Below are 17,984 nucleotides of genomic sequence, written 5' to 3'. Positions count from 1 at the left end.
ATTCCTGTCTTGTAGCTGTTATATGCACAATGCCGCTGTGCTTCAATTCCGTGGGAAAAGAACAGAATGGGGCTGTGATGTGTTGCCTCTTACCTGGAAACCTCACAAGATCAAAACCGTGCAAGCATCCATGTCTATTGTTCACCAGCAAGCGTCTGCGGCCTGTGTGCTCCTGCGCTTGCAATGGATCTTTTTTGCTTTCGGCGTGCTTGCCGAGATTACGGTTGTGGGCCGAGGCTGTGATTGTGTGCATACAGGGCAGCAGCTGGTGTCGCAGGTGTGCGCATGCATGGCCAAGCTGAGCGGGGAGCAGCGGCAGGCGCTGCTGCGGTGGCTGAGCGAGCTGCCGGCCGACCAGTTTGGCGCGCGCAACGTGCGGCCGCTGCAACGCCACATCAGCGGCCTCGCTCACCGCCAGGTGGCGCTCTGTGATTTGTTTGCCCATTGATGCATGCCACGTCACCACAATCTAGGAGCCTACTGCTTCTGTCTGCAGCTTCTTGCTTGTGCACAGGCCCTGTGTCATGCATCAAATGGCCAGCAGGATAGTCAGTCAAGGCGTCTCACTTCAACAGCAAAGTGGCAAACATTCCCGAGCATTGAACAGCCTTGTAGGTGCCTCATATAGCGGCCAAAACTCAACTCGTCTCTTGGAGGGTGCATGCTGCAATCCCTGAGAGGTGCCCATGGCTATGCAGGGCCCGCAGGATGCTCGGGAGGCGCTGATGCGGGCGCTGCAACTGTTGGGCCTGATGTTTGGTGCGAATGAGAAAGGCACGCGCAAAGTTGCCTTCAGCGAGTTCTACAACCAGGCGCTCAGCGAGAGCATGGACGTGCAGTATGAGTATGTCGTGTGGCGACGAGCCAAGGTGCGCACTGTGCAAAGAATATCTGTGCACTGGCTGACCAGCACACCCGCTGCAGAAATAGGTGAAGAGCGGCATGACCTCAGCAGACCATTGCTGATAAAATGAGTCTTCCCACTTTTGCCTTGTGCTGACATACAATGCAAGCATGTTCTTGGATGCAAATGTTAAAATCCCCAATAGCAGTGCGTAGCTTCAACAAGACACCAATTGACGTGCACCAAGCACACATGGCGCATGTTTCCTGTGGTGACAGAGCAGGGTGCATTTTGGCGCAGGAGGGCGCAAAGCGGCAGCGGGGTCCGACAGAGCTGGTGTCACTGTGCGATGTGCCCTTTGTGCTCACGCCGGAGGCCAAGGGGAACATCTTCAAGATTGAGGCCGCTCTGCAGATGCACCACCAGATGCACTCCTCCGGCGTCAATGTGCGCCCCCTGCCGAAGTTCTTGATCATTGTGAACTTGCTGCTGTTCATGCCCTGCATGCATGGGTATGTCTACTGGTACTATGAGTGTCATTCTTTCTTGTGGTCACGTTCAGAAAATTTCACATCTCAGGCAGTTGGGCGCCACATGGGCTCTTGTGGACATTTTAGAAAAACAGCCATTCCAATGCACCTGGCACACTTTGCATTCATGTAGTACCATCGGGCGCTCCTGGTGTGTGAATACAGCTGTTTTTCTTCAGATCTCTTCAGATACAGCCGGAATTCATGCAGTGGAGGGCTGTAATTACACTATTGCCATCTCTGACGCATTGCATCCTGGGACGGAGTTGCAATGCTCATACACCTCAAAAGTCCATTTACCAGAGCTGCATGCGCTGAATAGAATACTCAATTGCTGCGGGCGCTGCTGCTGGTGACACATTGCATGAATTTATTTTCCACATTTCATTTTGCCATGAGTTGCATGCGCTGTTTAACGCGCTGCTGCAACCAGTAAGTTTTCATATCACTTGTTCCCTAAAGTGCGTGCGCTGAGTAAAAAACATGGCTGCTGCAGGCGCTGCTGCAGGGGGTGAACCCAAGCCTGGTGCAGTTTTTGGACATTCGCATCCGGCGCGACCGAGTGCTAGAGGACGCCTTGAATCAGGTTGTGGGGCGGCCCCACGAGCTGAAGAAGCCGCTGCGAGTCACCTTCATCTCCCAGGGCGTTGACGAGGAGGGCCTGGACCAGGGCGGCGTCAAAAAGGAGTTCTTCCAGCTGCTCACGCGCGAAATTTTCAACGAGGTGATGCTCAATCAGTATCTGAACCCAACTTTCTTCTCTATCTCATCCAATTGCGGCCGGCAGGTCCCTCTTGCAGGACTTTCTGGTGACCAATACCATGCTGTGGCTGTTACATGCGGCTGCTGCTGCGGTGGCTGCCCCGCCTTTGTGGTCGCACTTGAGGCGCTGCTCACGTGCAAAATTTTCAACAAGGCGATGGCCCCTTGCCGGGGATGCGTCACGTGCATACGCTGCTGCTGCAGCAGTTGTTGGCATCATGTGTGTGAGGCTGGGTGCTCTTCAGATGTGAATGATTTGGGGAGGTATCATGGCGCCTGCATTGAGGGGTGCTTGCCTGTTGAAAGCGCCTCGCAGCATGCATGGCAGACTGCGGCATCAGAAATGAAACGCTCAACTAGCCATTTTGACAAAATGAAAGTTTTGCAGCGAGCATGGTGCTACATAGCCGTTCTCACCAGGGGCGTCTCTTAGCTGGCAGCACTTGCACAAGATGCATGCAATGGCTGAGGCAGGCATGTGTGTCCTTGCGTGCGCAGGCGTACGGCATGTTTGTGTTCAATGAGGAGACGCGCACGTACTGGTTCAATGCCACCTCGATGGAGGCCGAGACCGAGTTCACGCTGGTGGGGCAGCTGATGGGCCTGGCCATCTACAACTCGGTCATCCTGGACGCCCACTTCCCCCACTGCCTCTACCTCGAGCTGCTCGGCCGCCGGCCCACCTTCCTGGTCCGCCCTTGCCCCCACCTTTTGGAAGCATAGTCCGCCAAGCATGCGCCTCCTCTCTTCTTTGCTGTGTGGCCGCATTCCCATGCGCAGCTTTTTGCCATCCGTCTTCCTTCCGCCTCCTATCTTATGCACCACTCGCATGCGCCATCAGACATCGTTGAAAAGCAGCCATTCTTTCTCAATTCAATATTTTGCTAAAAGGCCAGAGGAGATTATGAGGCACTGAGTGGTTGTTCCTGTGCTGCGATGCTGTTTCCTGCACTGCTCATGCATCTTGCTGCTGCGCTGAGATCTTGTTTCCGGCAGTACAGCAAGTGCTGGGTGATGTAATAGCGACTGACACTTCTGGTCGAGCTGTGCAGGATCTGAAGCAGGCCATGCCGGAGCTGGGCCGGGGCCTGCAGCAGCTGTTAAACTTTGAGGGCGATGTGGAGGCGACCTTTGCGCGCAACTTCGAAGTCGAATTCGAATATTTCGGGGAAATGCGCACCGAGGAGCTCAAGCCCGGCGGCGCGGACATCCCAGTGACAAACAACAATCGGCAGGAGTTTGTGGACCTCATGACCGACTACTACCTCTGCAGATCCGTCGCCCGCCAGTTCAGCGCCTTCGCGGCCGGCTTCCACTCTGTGCGCCCCCTGCCCCCACATATCCCCCTGTCACACATGGATGTTTTATTATTGAACGAGGTGCGCTCTGGTCTTCCAGGGTGGCTGTCAATGGCAGCATGCAGCTCATTAAAATTTGTGTGCTGCTACTATCAAATGTGATATGCGGTGCAACAATGCTTCGTGGGTTACGAAGTTCATCCGTCGAGTGCCTTTGGGAATCAGAGCTTTTGCTTTGTGACCTTTAGCACCATTTCTCATGAAGCTCTGGGCTAGTGAGCACACAGCAAAGAAGTGTACCTGAGTTGCACCTCACCACGTCCCTTCCCCTGTCGCAAAGCATGCAGAAAACACTATGTGCATCTCACGTCCCTCCCAGAATTTCTTCCATTTGTCATCTCGATCCCATGTCGGCCAACATGAGGTTTCCAAGGAAGATATAGGGAATGAGGCTGAGGTCCCCCTCCCGGTGGTGCAGGTGGCCGGGGGCCCCGCGCTGAGCCTGCTGCGCGACGAGGAGCTGGAGCTGCTGGTGTGTGGCCTGCCCCACCTCGACTTTGACGCGCTGCAGGCGGCTGCGCGATACGAGGGCGGCTTTGCAGCCGACCACCCGACCATGCGCCAGTTCTGGCGCGTCATCAAAGCACTGCCGCTCGACAAGAAGCGCCGCCTGCTCGCCTTCGCCACCGGCAGCGATCGGTGCGCGGCGTTGCCTCCCGTGCCCTCACCTGCCTCCACGTGATGCTGGAGCAGGGGACTCTAAACTATGGGCGGACCCTTTCCTTTAGCCCTGGCCTCCCTCAGAACGGCCTCCTCACCTGTGAGGTGTTTATGAATGGCAGCCGACTCTAAAGTGACTAGTTTGTTAAGAGTCACTTGCTTGGAGGTTCCTAAGGGGACTACTAGATCCAATTAGCTGACGGTGTGTCTACCTGGAAAAATATAGTGCCCTGTGGGTTGTCAGGGGTTGGTATGGCATTGTGGGACCAAGTGTGCACTCGTCGAAGAGGTGTAAAGGGCGCCGTTACAAATTTGTTTTGAGCAGCCTGGAGGCGGTTGCTGGACCTATTTATTTATTTTCTCGGTGTGGCTGCTGGGTATGCTTGGGGTAATTGAAAATTTATCACAGGATGCAAGTGTGCTGCCAAAATTATTTGGCGGGTATATAAGTAAATGCTTCTGCATGCAATGACTGATTTGGTCTTGTGGTGTCCTTGGAAAGTTATGCTTTGCACATGATCGCACAGCAGTGTGCGTGCACAATCTGACCAGGGATGCCACAAGATGAAGTACCTCTTTGCCTGCAGGCATGTGGCACGCATGCAATTGGGTGCTCCTTCTGTCTTCAATGCAGACCCCGCTTCCTGCCACCCTGTAAGCAGCTTTTGGTGTTTTTTTTTCAAGTTTGGTTTGAAAAACCCGCCACCAGTGGAGTCTTGACCTCTTTAGCTGTGCTGTTGCGGACTGCAGGGCGCCGGTGGGGGGTCTGGGGAAGCTGACGCTGATCATTCAACGGTCGGGGCCAGATTCGGACCGACTGCCGACAGCGCACACCTGCTTCAACTACCTGCTGCTGCCAGAGTACGCCTCAGAGGAGAAGCTCCGGTCGCGGCTGCTGACCGCCATAGAAAACGCCCAGGGCTTTGGCCTGCAATGACAGGCCTGGACGGGCCCTTGTGTGAAACTTGTATGTGCAGACCCTGAACACCATTTTTTCATCAATCTTTGGCCTCTCTGAGGAGGGCCGTATATACCTAAATGCAGTGTTTACTGCAGCGAGTAGGGTGTAGACCTGAGGGCAACTGAAACTGTCGAAACACAATAATTGAACAAAACTTGCAAGTGTTGGGAGTGTACACATGGGATGTCTTTTCACACAGCCCATGTTGTAGAGGATATATATTATATACATGATCCATTGGTAGCGCTGCTCTTTAGACAGTGGCAAAGAAATGATTGCACGGTGGTGATGAGCAGGGCTGGGATTGTCTTACAAACAGCATAGGATGTAAGAGGCTTCTGACAGCTTCTTTGATTATTCCAAATCACTTCGCTGAACGGTTGTAAAAGTACATAGCACATCTTTTTTGTGTGGTCCAGGCGGGTACTGACGCAGGCTGTCAGGGGCAGAACATAGATATAAATCAAGTACCCATTTATTCATGCGAGTGCAAGCAGCTCCGATACTCCTAGCAGTCCATGCCACATATTCAAGAACAGCAAAATAGACTCCTCCAGCAGCAATTAGTCATCTGTACAGACTTTGCTTCTGATGCATATTGTACAAATCAAGTCCAGCTTTTTGGCCTGTTTTGAATGTCATTGGCAGATGCTTCTGCAGAGCTCAGCCTGCGGTGCTGCTGACCAGATCCGCCTGAGGGGCATCCATGGCAATGTCCAGGCTGCTCTGCTGCTCAAACAGCCGGTTCTGCAGATACGCAATGTACCTGCAGCACTTGCGCACTCAGAACTATGCCTTCATGACGTCAACAACATGGATGCAACAGAAGAGATTGAAAAATACTCCTGATTTCCTGTATAGCGTCATGCAAGCGTGTATTGCACTGCAATGCTTCTCAGGGCACGCCGGGCTCATTTAACTGCAAGCCTTCACCATGGAAATTGGCACTTCCCCTTAGATGACTAACAAGTTCACTGAAGTCAGGCAAAGGCCATGGCTCTGCAGCGCAGGTCAAGCAGGGATATTTACCCGTCGATGGAGAGCCCATTGGTCTTGGTGATGTTGGCAGCGATCTCAGCCTGCTCCTGGTAGGTGCGACGGATGGCAGCCGCCTCGTTGACTGCGCGCTGCATGATGACCGTGGCATTCGTCTGAGCCTCCTGCATCAGGATTGTTGCCGTCTGCTGCGCCAGCTGCAAGTCTCTGTTCGCCTGCGCAAGCATTGCAACATGCTATTTCACGCACTTCCCAGGATTTCACTTGGAGGAGTGCACTTGGCATCACTTGGAGGAGTGCACAGCACTTGGAATCCTTCTCTTTTCCAGCCCCTCCAAGGGAACAGAAGGGTCCGTATTGCAGGAGTCTGTTGCCGAGCTGCTGCCGGTGTTGCCAGGGTCATGAGGACAAGTCACAAGCTTGCTCTGCTCAGCATCTGTTGTGCTGTGAGGCGCGGCATGCGATTTTGGACAATCTTCTCAGTCCTGCGAGATTGAATGTGATTGTGTCCAAGATGACAGGAGAGAAATTGCTTGGAATATTTGGGCATCGGTGAGGTCCAGACCAGCGATCGGCATTGTGCCAGTGGTATCGGGTCAAGAACAACGAAGATTTTTTATCAGGCCACCGTCAGACAGGCTGACTTTCATGACATTTTGCCTTTGTCAAGGCTGCCAGTGCTGACAACATCATGAAAGGACCCCGAAATTGAGAGAGATAGAGGCGGTGGCGAGCTCTGATCAGGGCAAACAATGCATTTTCAGAAGGCTGCAGGTGAGTCACCTTGGCGAGTGCCTGGTCGCGTTCGTTGTAGGCAAGCAGGATGTCCTGCTGTGCCTTCTGCTTGGAGGCCACAGCGCCCTTCCAGGCATCGGGCGGCTGCACATTCTTCAGCTGCACGTCCATTATGTCCGCCCGCAGCAGATCATGCACCAACAGCTGCAGGCAGCACAAGAAACCACTCATTGCAAGCTTCATCAAAGGTGCAATTTCTGAGCAGCAGCGGTTCTTGATGGCAGACAGAAATCCGGCACATCTGCTGCTGTCAGATCAGAGCAAGAGATTCTTTCTCAGTTTCTGCTTGGCAGCAAAGTAGGTGGGTTGAAAGATGGTGGATTACCCTTCAAACGCAGATCCTACAATAGCCTTTGGCTGATCAAGTGAATTGTTGTCATATTTTGACATCTACAAAGCAGTGAGCAAACCTGCATCTTCTGTCTGGTGGCTGCTTGCACATCGATGCGTTGGCTCTGGAACTGGCCGACGTTGAACTGCGCGCATGCGTAGTGGATCGCCCTATCTGCTGCCGCGTGCATCACCTGCGACACACCAATGTCAATGTCAATGCTGTCAGTTGTGGACATTTCCTTTCTGTCACGAGCAAGCGCTCGTAGTCAATGAACGAGCGGGTAAGGTATGAGCTTGGGCCTGAGGATACCTGGTGGTACTTGTCAAAGTCCCTGTACTGCTTGGTGAGCTGCATGAGGTCCTTCTTCACCTACAAAGAAACCAGCCAATTCTCAGGTTTACCGGGTCGAGTCAATGTTGTAGGGTTGCCAAGCACAGCAGACACTGTAGGCACTGCAGGATTGAGAGTAGCAGGCGTATCCATTGCGAGTGGCAGTTTGCTGTGACACAAACATATATGGATGTGCAGCTGCCAACAGGGGCTGAAGAGACGCACAATCTGGTACTGGAAGGTGGCAAGCATCTCCACTATGAGCCCTGCACACCAGCAGAGAGCTCGGTTGCAAACCAAGAGGTTCAAGTAAAGGGACAAACAAGTGAGGAACAAGCAAGTGCCAGCTCTCTTCTTATGAGGGAGTGCACTGCAGTGATGGTGAGGAGGGTCTCACCATCTTTGGTGACGCATGAAACATCGGTGCTGATTGTTGGAAGAGTGGACGGATATGTCACGTACTTCAAGTAAGGATCTGCGATCAGCACAGAAAACTTCGGCACACAGCCTGTGTAGAAGAACCCTAGTCGTGACAGTGGAGCGACCTGTCAGAAGTGGCGATCTGATGTACAATCGTTCATATCGAAAACTCTTGAGAACATCTTTGAGAAAGTGAAAGGCAAGGAGGACACTCACGGAAATAGAGCCCGGCCTCTTTCACACCCAGCAGCTGGCGAGTGAAAGGAGACCAGGTAACGGCCATCTCCGTCGAGTCCAGCCGGTGGAAACTTTTGGCGAAGCCGATGATCAAGAAAAGCACGATGAATGCAACGCTAGTGAGCACACAGGACCCTCCGAACCCAGCGGCAAAGGCGCCTCCTCCAGCCATTCTATCTGGAATCAGAGGTTGAACAATTGTGCTAAGCTTCAACGCTCTGCCAACAGCTGACGACGAAGCGAATCACTTGGCTTGGATCACGTAGAAAGCGCCTTTTGTGGAAACTGTTTCGATGCGATCTGGTTCGATGCTGGGGAAAAGATTCCCTGTCGCTTCCGGCAGCTTCCAAAAGATTCCCTGCCTCCAGCGACGGGACCTTCCTTCATTTGGGCATAAGTCAAGACAACCGCAAAATAACGTCCCCAAAGCTTATTGCAAGGATCTGGGTGGAAGTGGCTTGCACTTCCTCTCCGAGGGGCCGCTCCGCAGCAGGCCTAACCGGATCTCTTCCTGTCAACGAACGAGGGCAACCATCAGCAGGGCTCGATGGCAAGGGATCATGAGAGAGACAGCAACCTGCCAGCTATGGTATGTGCAGCAGGGATGCCACCACAACACATCGCAATCTCAGAACCCCAATTGACCGACAAACTCGCAGCCGCAAAGAAAAGCACTCTTTGTCTTTCGTTGTGTGCTTCTGTCCTGGATCGCAACCTAAAAGCTTTCACTGCCAGCTGAGAGCTCCTTTTCTTCGCGCAGATCTGTGGAGCCGTTTGCTTCCTGATCTCTGGCGTCCTAATTACCGTCCTCCTCGTCTTTTCTTTCTCCTACGTAGACTTTTACGAGGTAAGCTTCACTGGAGGCTGCAAGTAATCTTGTCTCTAAAGCAACTCTGCTCATAGATCGTTCTGGCCAGTGACAGTGGTGCTCAAGAGCTATCAGAAAACATTCAAGTCTAATTGCCTGAGATTCAGTGCTGCTGCAGCTTGGTTTGGTGGAGAGCAGAACAACAAAGGTGGTCGACACTGAGCATGTAAGTTCCATTTTCACCCTGACCAGTTTTGCACTTCAACATTCCCTTTTCACAGCCTTCATAACTTTGCCCATCTAAACAAGTGACCTTGGCACCTGAACGTCTGCCCGTCTTTGGGTCTATGACAGCTCCAGAGCATTTAAACCCAGTTCTAAATTCGATTCAATGTGGTGCTTCATGCAGGTGTTTTCCACTGGCCGCTACTTGAATGGGCCGGACAAGCTGTTCCGCAAGTTCAACACGGATGCAAATTATGTCGAGTACCCACAGCTCAATATCTTCACCTCTGACAAGCTGGTGAGCACTCAAGGCATCAGGCATAAATGGTCATAGATGTGAACCAGAGATCACTGTGACACATCCATGAGTGAGCACTATTTTTTTGTCCTTCACGAAGCCTGGAAGCAAAGTCTTAATGTGCCTCTGTGCCGCGGCACTGCGGATTTAGAGTGCGCTGTGCAGTTTTATAAGAAAGCACTAAAGGCAAATGGCATGCTCCTCCTCTTGTTACTGGCCTGCAGCATGAATGCATAGTGATTCATCCAGGATTGTTTGTGCAGGATACATACATCGACATATACTACATTTACTTCATCAAGCCACAGGAGATTGGCGCACTTAAGCTAGAGTTTGACCAGAACTACGACCCCAGGGTGCGCTCTCGGTGCCTCCCCAATAGAAGCACATTTACGTGTCTTGTTTGGAACCCAGCCTGCATGGGATTTACTTTTTGTGCGGAACAATCTTTTGATACACATCGCGGGAACTCACTGCCGTGTATGTGTCTGGTGTGCAGATCAAGGACGTCGGCCAGGTCAGTCACCCCGTACTGATGATCACCTGCTATCCTCCCATGCCGCCCGCACACAGCATGGGCTTTTGACAGTCCAGATGCTAGTGTTCTCCTGACGGAAAGCTCTGCTCCTGCATGCACACCAGCCACAGCACAGCCTTCTTTTGGGTTCCATTGATCAACCTTCTGCCTGCATAACAAGTCCCATGCAATTTTTATTTCCAATCCGCAGTCGGCGCTGAAGAACCGCGCGACGATGTTTCCGACGGAGGCGTATTTCCAGAACCGGACACTGATAGAGGAACAGCTGTACGACGCGCTGCAGACTGCGCTCATCCCCTACCACGTCACCGTCCCCCAACTCTTCCTGGTGCGCTTTGTTGCCTGCTCATTAAAATGGAGGCGCCACTGTTGACACTGCATATCTCTTGCTGTGTTTCCGCATATAATAGCATCCTTCCCCTTGCCATGTGACCAACGAACCTCCTCTAGCAAGTTGACAGCTGTTCTGTTAGCAGTCCTTGGCAATAACATGGCAATTCTTCATATTTAGGATAGTATTCTTTCTTGCCACAAGCGGTGTCCTGTTGCGTGCACAAAAAGGCCTGAAGACCTGGGTCTAAAACTTGCAGGGGCACGTCATCATCCCAGACACTGTCGCACAGAAGCAGCTGAGCTCTGCCAAGCAGTTTGAGGTCAACGCCATGCAGGCATGCCCCAAAGCCTGTTTCTGCCTGCCTGCCTCCTTTTGGTCCCTCGAGCAACCTTTGCTTTTTGATAGCTTTGGGACACCTGTGAATGTGTGAAACCCACCTCGACTATCCCACAGACACTGGGACTTGCTGGCAAAGTGAAGCCACTGTCTGTTCAATGGGTGCTTTGAATGACCCCCCGGCTGGCGGGGGGCGGTATAAATACTGAGTACCGCGCCCACGTCTGAATGGGTCTTGGATTTGGCGAGTCCAACAAGGTGTAGGACTGTGGCAGCGTTCAACCGCAGCTTGTCTGCAGGACGCACCTTTGCCTCTTGGCAAGAATTGCGTATGGAAAGAAAGTCGCTATGTGCCTGTGGCAGGTGTATGACAGCCAGGCGCAGCTGACGCGCCGGACGACTGATCAGATGGTGAATGCCATAAACAACAACGCCACCATCGTTCTGCAGAACGCCAGCTCCCTGGCCTCCATGACTGTCAAGGTCGCCCAGGTGAATCCACCCCCCCCCCCCAACACACCCCGCACTACCTCTCCCTCCCTCTTGCTTAACATAGGCAGCTTCTGGCTCCCATGAAGGGATCACTTCCAAATACCGCACAGAAGCACGCCGGCTTGCAGTCTGGAATAAAATCTAGATATTCTGAACAGCAGATTGTGATGTGAAACCTTGAAGGATTGCTGAAGTGACCTCGGTACTGGGTATGAAGGGCCGAAAGAATCTGCATTGGCCTGTCACCCAGCTGTCTTTCACCAGCTGTCACAGGCTCACCCCTCAAGTCAGGTATTGGACATCAGCTGCAGCAGGCAGCTGAGTCCTTGCTGCGTCTGTCATTTGGTGACTCAAAATCGAATGCTTCAGCCAAATTCTGATGTGTTTGCTGCGCAGGCGAGTGCGCTGGTGACTGTGTCGGCGGCGAAGAACATTGGGCTGCGGATGCTGTATGATGCGCTGAATGTGACGCGCGGGGACCAGAAGGCTCGCCTGGATTATGTGCAGTCGCTGCTCAACAACCCCGCCACCACTCTGCACGTCGGCTATGACACGCGCTTCCTCGCCTCGGGCCACTAGGCCCAGCCTCAATGTGTTTCGGCTTCTGCTGAGTTGCTGCCCTGATAACAGCCCCAACAGGAATCTTAAGCTTTGGGTCTGCCGTGGACCGGTGGGTGCTGCCACTCTGGCACCGCACCAAAACCATCGGCGTCTAGGAAAAGGCTGGAACTCATTGGATGTCCTTCCAAGACACGCATGGCGGCTATGCGATTGCATAAGCTACAACTGTCTTGACTGGTTGGCAGACGGTCTGAAGCCGTAGAACCACAGGGCGAGGGCCTTGTGCTGTACATTTTATAAAAGAGGCTGCTTGGGGGGTGGCTTCAACTGTCCAGAAATGTGGGTGGTGCTGTACAATAGCTGCAAGGGAATCGCCAGATTAGGAAGGTCTAGTAGTTGAGGGTGTGTTGGCCTTGAAACTCGAAGCAACGCTGTTGAGATTGTTCATGAATATGCATATGTGCTACATGCCAAGATTCTGTAATGATTTAGCTATGGATTCAACATATGGGATTTCTACACTACTTCCTTTCTCACAGATCTGAGACCAGCAAAACATTGGTGGCTTGCAATTGCACTACTGGATATGCCGCCTGACTTCTGGAACCACATTGTTCCAGAAATTGTGTGGTCCCAAGTGGTTTTCAAATAGCTACCTATGACAGATGAACAGAGGCACATCTGGTCACAGAGGATCTATAGACCTAGACAGACCTGAGACAGACCTAGGCAAGATGCATGTCCATAAAAGAAAAATTTAGTGTACACAAAGGATATACCCATCGGCGATGAGTCATCGCCATGCATAATACCGTTCAAAACCCAGTTAAAATACTGCGAAGTAGTGCATATTACGGAGCATAAGCACGCCCAAGGCGTCACCATCCAACAGGAGCACATCGGCTAGCTAGAAGACCCCTCAAAGTCAAAGACTGGGTCTCCTTCTGGCGGCCTCTCCCGGCCGCTGAGCGCTCGTATGATGCGCCGCGGCAACTCCCTGTCTCCCAACGCATGCTCAAACACATCGTGGCTGTGGGCCACAGACCTCGTCGAGCTGCCTCCACCTGCGCACAACACATTTAGAGCCTCAATCACTCTCTCCGTTACTCACTAGCCCCGGCTGGCGGGGGGCGGCACAAATACTGAACGCTGCGCCTACGGTTGATTCACTCTAGCATGGATCTGGCGAGTCCAACAAGGGGTAGGATTGTGGCAGCCAATAGATGCTGCTGGCCTGCAGGATATACCTTGGACCTTGGCAGGAAAAGCATAAAAAAACAACAGTAATCATCCTCTCAGAGTGTGTGTGCCTGTCTGCTTCCAAGACATTCCATTGCTGCTTCTCAAACTCAAGGATCTTCAATTACAGGAGCAGGAGAAGGAGCGCACCGATTGTTGAAGAAACCGGTGGTATGCCGATCTCTTCGCTCTGCCGCCTGGGCAGCTTCTGAAAAGCTTCCCTCCTGCACCCAGCACAAAACTCATCGAGGTTCCACTCATGAGTCACATGAGAGGACATTCAACTGTAAGCTTTCACAAGATGATATCCACAATAGTGGCATAACGCACCAGAGCGCCTGTGCTGGTGTGGGGGCACTGCGTAGCGATTTTGCCAGGCCCGCCATCAGAATGTCCTTCAGCTGCGGGTTCAGGTCCAGCAGTGCCTGTGGCCCATCACTCCAGCAGCCTCAGACTTTCCTACTTTCTTACTGTGCTTGATTCTCAAGCATAGTGCATTCTTAGAGACACCCAGCATGCAGAAATCTACACAAGGCCTGGGGCAGTATTGAGAAAGTGATCAGATCACATGATCTGATGCAGAAGACCCATTCCAGCGCCATCAGACTTACAGCAGTTTCATTTTGGAGACAAACGCCTGCACTGATCTTGGTGCACGTGCTTCTGTGAGCATTCCCTCAATTGAAGTCCTCTAATCGGAAAGCTTTATATTGCCCTATAACCAACTCTACCAGGAGATAGTGGTACCTGCAGGTCGTCCATGGAGAGGCGCCAGGCCATGCATGCTCTGCCCGTGGCCCGGAAGGTGGCCGACCTGCGCTCCAGCTCCGGCATGCTATGCGTCAGCATTGCCGACTCGCCAATCACCGCCGGAGCCGCCAGCAGCTTGGTCCCCTGCAAGCTCTTTGAAATCATCTCCAGCGTGCCTGCATGTCGAAGCACAATTAGCCCAGACAATGCAATTTCAGAACAGGCAGATTGGCACAGTGGGAATAAAAATCTGACTTGAGTGCATCTATCTGATTGTAAGGAGCAAATCAGACAAGTCGGTCAGGGGTTCATCCACAGGGGCTTCGTCCCCCTGTAAGATATAGATCCCCCTGATGAGCCCAGCATCCGCGTCAATCTCACATGCAGATGTCGCATGCAGATAAGGTTGCCCATGACGGTGTCATGCCAGGGCGTGTTTGTGCTCTGCCGGCAATAAGGTTGCAAAATAGAACGCCCCCCTCGTCAATGACATGTCCATAAGAGGGCGAGAGAGCCTCAGGGGTTGCTCCGGCGGTTGCCAAGCAGTGACTGGCTTCTGAGCAGGGTATGAGGACAGGGGGTAGAAATTTCTGAAGCGCTTCTTAGTACCCCTCATGAGGGGATTATAAGGAAAATGAAGGGGAATGTACCGTCCTGCAGGAGCCACAGGCAGTCTGCACGGTCGCCGGAGCGGCACAGGTCGTGGCTGGGCAGCACCACCACCGGAGTCACCACCGCCGCCAGCTCCATCTTAGTCATCTCATCCAGACCCTGCCCCAGCCACCCATTGTTGTCATTTGCAGCCTTGTTTGCATGTTTGCTTGCCAGCTTGTACAGGCACTGACATTAGGAATTACTACTCATTTCCTTTCTACTGCACGTGTTCTAGGCGGGCTATTACTCGTTTGAACCCAATTATTTTGCTTCTAGATATACTTAATTTGAAGTACTTCAAATATCCAAAATGCAGAGGGACCCAGCAAAGCTGTGCGTTCCCTGCAGGAAGAATTGCCTTGATTGACCTGCAATGCGCCGCACAGATCACACATGCAATAATGCCAAGATGCAGGGTGTGCCTTGAGCAAGTGGCATGTGAAATAGTACCTTGAAGATGTAGCTGTTCTGGAATACATCTCGCAGCACATGGCAGACCAGCTTGGCGCGCAGGTGCACCGGCAGCTCCTTCAAAATCTCCCCCTCATGCACCTCTGTTACCCCAAGACACCCCAGCACTCTGAGACCAGTTCACATCCCCACCATGCAACCTGCTAAGCATCCCTCATTTTGTCATGTGCTTGACGTGGCAATGACCGCCTCCTTCACACAGCCACGCTGTGAGCTGGTGGATCCACGCCTTGCTGTCAAGCCAAGGGTGATGACAGAGCTGGAGGCAGGCATTATTCAGCATGCATGCTCTCTGTTTGCTTTAAAGAGGCATGGGGTGGCCCTATGGGGGGCATGGCCCAGGGCTGGTGGGACCCCCAGGGAGCCGCTCGCATCACCATGGGGCCGGCTCCCGAGCGCAGCGCGGTTTCAGAGGCGTTCTCTTCCGGCGCCCAGATGGCCGGTGAGCGATCCAGCATGCGTCTTTTGTCAGACTATGGGACTGTGAAGGGCAAGTAGACTGACCGTCGTAGCTGACCCACACGTCCTGGTAGTAGCTGTACATCTCCTGGCGAAGTATATCCGGCAGCTCGCGCGCCTCGCAGTACACGTCCACCGTGTTCATCTTCTTGCGCAGCGCGTGCGCCCGCCGCACCCCCGTGCTTGCGTCCTGAGCCACGATTTGAACCAGAATTTGAAGTGGAGTTGTGAGCGGCGCATCGCTGCCAATCTGAGGAGGGGAGACTTTGTGCAAGGATGTATGCTGGCATCCTGAACCATGACACAAAAACAATGGGGCCCTGAGAGGACCGCGGGTCCTGCCAGCTGAATGGTAGGACAACATCGAGCATTGGTACCTGGGGGTAGTGTGTGTTGGGAACTCAATATTCTGAATGAGCAGGCAGAGGGTACCTTGAGCAGGGCGCCGACAGCATTGATCAGCAGTCCGAAGAACAGCAGCCCTGCAATGCGCATGGCACTCACTCCTCAGCAGATCTGACACAAATCAAAGCACCCAGACGATTGAACAATGAACATATTGAGAAAAGCTCTGATCAAGAATTTGGTCACTGGTCACGGTGCCCAAGCATGTGCCGGCAGGTGCCGGCAGGTGCGCACCAATCACCATGATGATCATTGCCACCAGCCGCTCTGTCCTGGTTCTAGGCGCCACATCACCATAGCCCACCGTCGCCATAGTCGTCATGGCAAAATGGATCGCTGCCACATACTGGTCCATCGTTGAACACTCTCTGAGATCTATCCCGCCTGCACATTTTGCATCCTCTATCGTTGCAAAAATTCACTATGGTTAGCAGATAACCACTGCCTGAGGAGACCTGACCTGTCTGACGAGGCAAGCATCTAGTAAGCCATGTTCTGATCACGAGAGAACCAAAAGCTGTGAGCAAGTTTGTGCATAAGAGGTGATCAAAAGAGGGGCAGGATGGATTTCACACCGACATCGTCGAGCCAGGTTCTGCTGGAGAGGCCTTCAGAGTAAGCGGTGAAGAGCCACATGCAGCCCATGAGGTTGATGAGCACAAACTTGGCATAGAGCAAGTCCACCAGATGCACTGCCCACACTGGCAGCAGCCCCAGCAGCTTCCCTCCCAAGTCCCCTCCAAGCGACTCCACAAACATGGACTGCCGCGCAAGCATAGCCCACTTCACTGCATAGACTTGAAATTTTTGGGGCATGGCAGAGTATTCTCAACATGCATGCTGAAGATGTTGAGTGTCTTGTGGTGAAGGGAGCATAGGGTGACCTTAGGAGATGCACAGGAAGGATGCTGGACAGACCTTGACAATGGAGAAGACGAATGGCATTCTGACTAGGCGCAAGGCGTTAAGGTATGGCATCGCCACAACCAGCGCCCTCACAGCTGGCTCCCCGGCTGCTGCAGCCGCCAACAAAAGAATGACCTGCGCGCCACGGGAAATATACAGGTGGTGAAGTAGCCAGGGTCTCATATGTCTGCTCTGCCAGACGAGGTTTGCCACGGGGAAGTGCTCCATACCTGCACAAGGAAGGGTACAAGGGAGAGCAGATCGATGACAAAGGTGCCCTTCCGTATGTACTCAGCAGCGATGGTCTTGCCATCTGGTATGATCTGGTCGTCGCTCTTCTTGCAGGCCACAACTGCTGTGTGAAACCTGACCCACACCACTGCCAGCAAGATGATTCCTGCCATGCACACAAGCTAGTAAAAACGCACCATGCCCACAGCGAGAACGTATATGGAACTTTGAATTGCTGGAGATGGCATCAGGTGCAGATGGGTACTGACCTGCTATGATATCGCACACAGTGAGCAAGCCATGCTGTGTAGAGTTTTGGTACACCGCAACTCCAATAGGGACCTTAAAGGCGGTGTACGTTGCATCCAGCCACTCCACTACAATGTTAGAAACCTTCACAACCCTGCTGTGCCGAGGATCAAGAACGGGAAACCCACAGACAGATCTACTCCTGCGCCACAGTCCCCAGTTTATAGCCATGAGCAGTGGAGGTGAATATTTACACCTTGAAGACATCGATTCTCTAACATAGATGCAAAGTTTTGGATACCTTCTGGCGGAGCGCTCTTGTCCTAGAAGAGGCTGTCTGCAATCCTTCACTCGCCATCGATTCTGCAGCGATGGATGCTGGCCTCCATTTGTATCACTAGCCTCTGCAGTTCTTGTAACTAGATCATCCATATCGTCATAGCTTCATCATTTCGCAATTTGCTGCCGATCAATGGCAAAATTGTTAGACTGGCCCATGGGATGTTGGCATCCCTTTACCTTACAGGACTGCACCAGTAGATTGTATACCATGTGATATGAAGCAGCCATAGACTCCAAGAGAGGGAACCATGATGTATAACGCATCCTCTGGGAATTGATCTATATTTGCTGAAATGGCACCTGATGACTCAGCATGGCCTAGCCATTCTGCACAGAACGAGATTGCATTTACACAAGTTTCAAGAAGTTGCAATGGATGATCTTGGGAAAATCAATACAAATGAAGGAGCAGGGCAATTTTGCAATTAAACCACCTAGAAATATTTTCTTAATGTGCAT

The 17,984-nt window shown here is 52.6% G+C and overlaps 4 protein-coding genes across 4 annotated transcripts; 2 read left to right on the top strand and 2 right to left on the bottom strand.

The window, feature by feature from the left end:
- Nucleotides 1–130: 130 nt before the first annotated feature.
- COCSUDRAFT_58691 (HECT-domain-containing protein) lies at nucleotides 131–5,091 on the top strand (the record flags this gene model as incomplete). The annotated part of the gene is made up of 9 exons (XM_005643890.1): nucleotides 131–164; nucleotides 258–418; nucleotides 699–869; nucleotides 1,145–1,291; nucleotides 1,871–2,098; nucleotides 2,635–2,826; nucleotides 3,189–3,515; nucleotides 3,913–4,133; nucleotides 4,905–5,091. The coding sequence occupies 9 exons, from the start codon at nucleotides 131–133 to the stop codon at nucleotides 5,089–5,091; spliced, it is 1,668 nt and encodes a 555-aa protein (XP_005643947.1).
- A 687-nt stretch (nucleotides 5,092–5,778) lies between these two features.
- Nucleotides 5,779–8,399, bottom strand: COCSUDRAFT_58690 (hypothetical protein; the record flags this gene model as incomplete). Its single annotated transcript, XM_005643889.1, has 7 exons — nucleotides 5,779–5,881; nucleotides 6,145–6,326; nucleotides 6,895–7,050; nucleotides 7,317–7,430; nucleotides 7,550–7,609; nucleotides 7,796–7,836; nucleotides 8,207–8,399. The coding sequence occupies 7 exons, from the start codon at nucleotides 8,397–8,399 to the stop codon at nucleotides 5,779–5,781; spliced, it is 849 nt and encodes a 282-aa protein (XP_005643946.1).
- Nucleotides 8,400–8,774: 375 nt separating this feature from the next.
- On the top strand, nucleotides 8,775–11,837 carry COCSUDRAFT_44735 (hypothetical protein; the record flags this gene model as incomplete). The annotated part of the gene is made up of 9 exons (XM_005643888.1): nucleotides 8,775–8,816; nucleotides 8,988–9,074; nucleotides 9,445–9,558; nucleotides 9,822–9,914; nucleotides 10,058–10,075; nucleotides 10,287–10,424; nucleotides 10,687–10,749; nucleotides 11,130–11,258; nucleotides 11,655–11,837. 9 exons carry the CDS (start codon nucleotides 8,775–8,777, stop codon nucleotides 11,835–11,837), a joined length of 867 nt encoding a protein of 288 aa, XP_005643945.1.
- Nucleotides 11,838–12,293: 456 nt separating this feature from the next.
- COCSUDRAFT_48935 (camp-binding domain-like protein) lies at nucleotides 12,294–17,107 on the bottom strand (the record flags this gene model as incomplete). Its single annotated transcript, XM_005643887.1, has 12 exons — nucleotides 12,294–12,883; nucleotides 13,209–13,282; nucleotides 13,389–13,483; nucleotides 13,806–13,984; nucleotides 14,459–14,579; nucleotides 14,913–15,016; nucleotides 15,438–15,582; nucleotides 15,825–15,874; nucleotides 16,032–16,181; nucleotides 16,373–16,559; nucleotides 16,716–16,838; nucleotides 16,934–17,107. The coding sequence occupies 12 exons, from the start codon at nucleotides 17,105–17,107 to the stop codon at nucleotides 12,723–12,725; spliced, it is 1,563 nt and encodes a 520-aa protein (XP_005643944.1). The 3' UTR covers nucleotides 12,294–12,722.
- Between the last annotated feature and the right edge of the window lie 877 nt (nucleotides 17,108–17,984).

This window comes from Coccomyxa subellipsoidea (assembly GCF_000258705.1).
Source record: "Coccomyxa subellipsoidea C-169, whole genome shotgun sequence".
NCBI lineage: Eukaryota > Viridiplantae > Chlorophyta > Trebouxiophyceae > Coccomyxaceae > Coccomyxa > Coccomyxa subellipsoidea.
The sequence above is the reverse complement of the archived record's forward strand: the minus strand, read 5'-3'. Positions and strand labels throughout refer to the sequence as shown.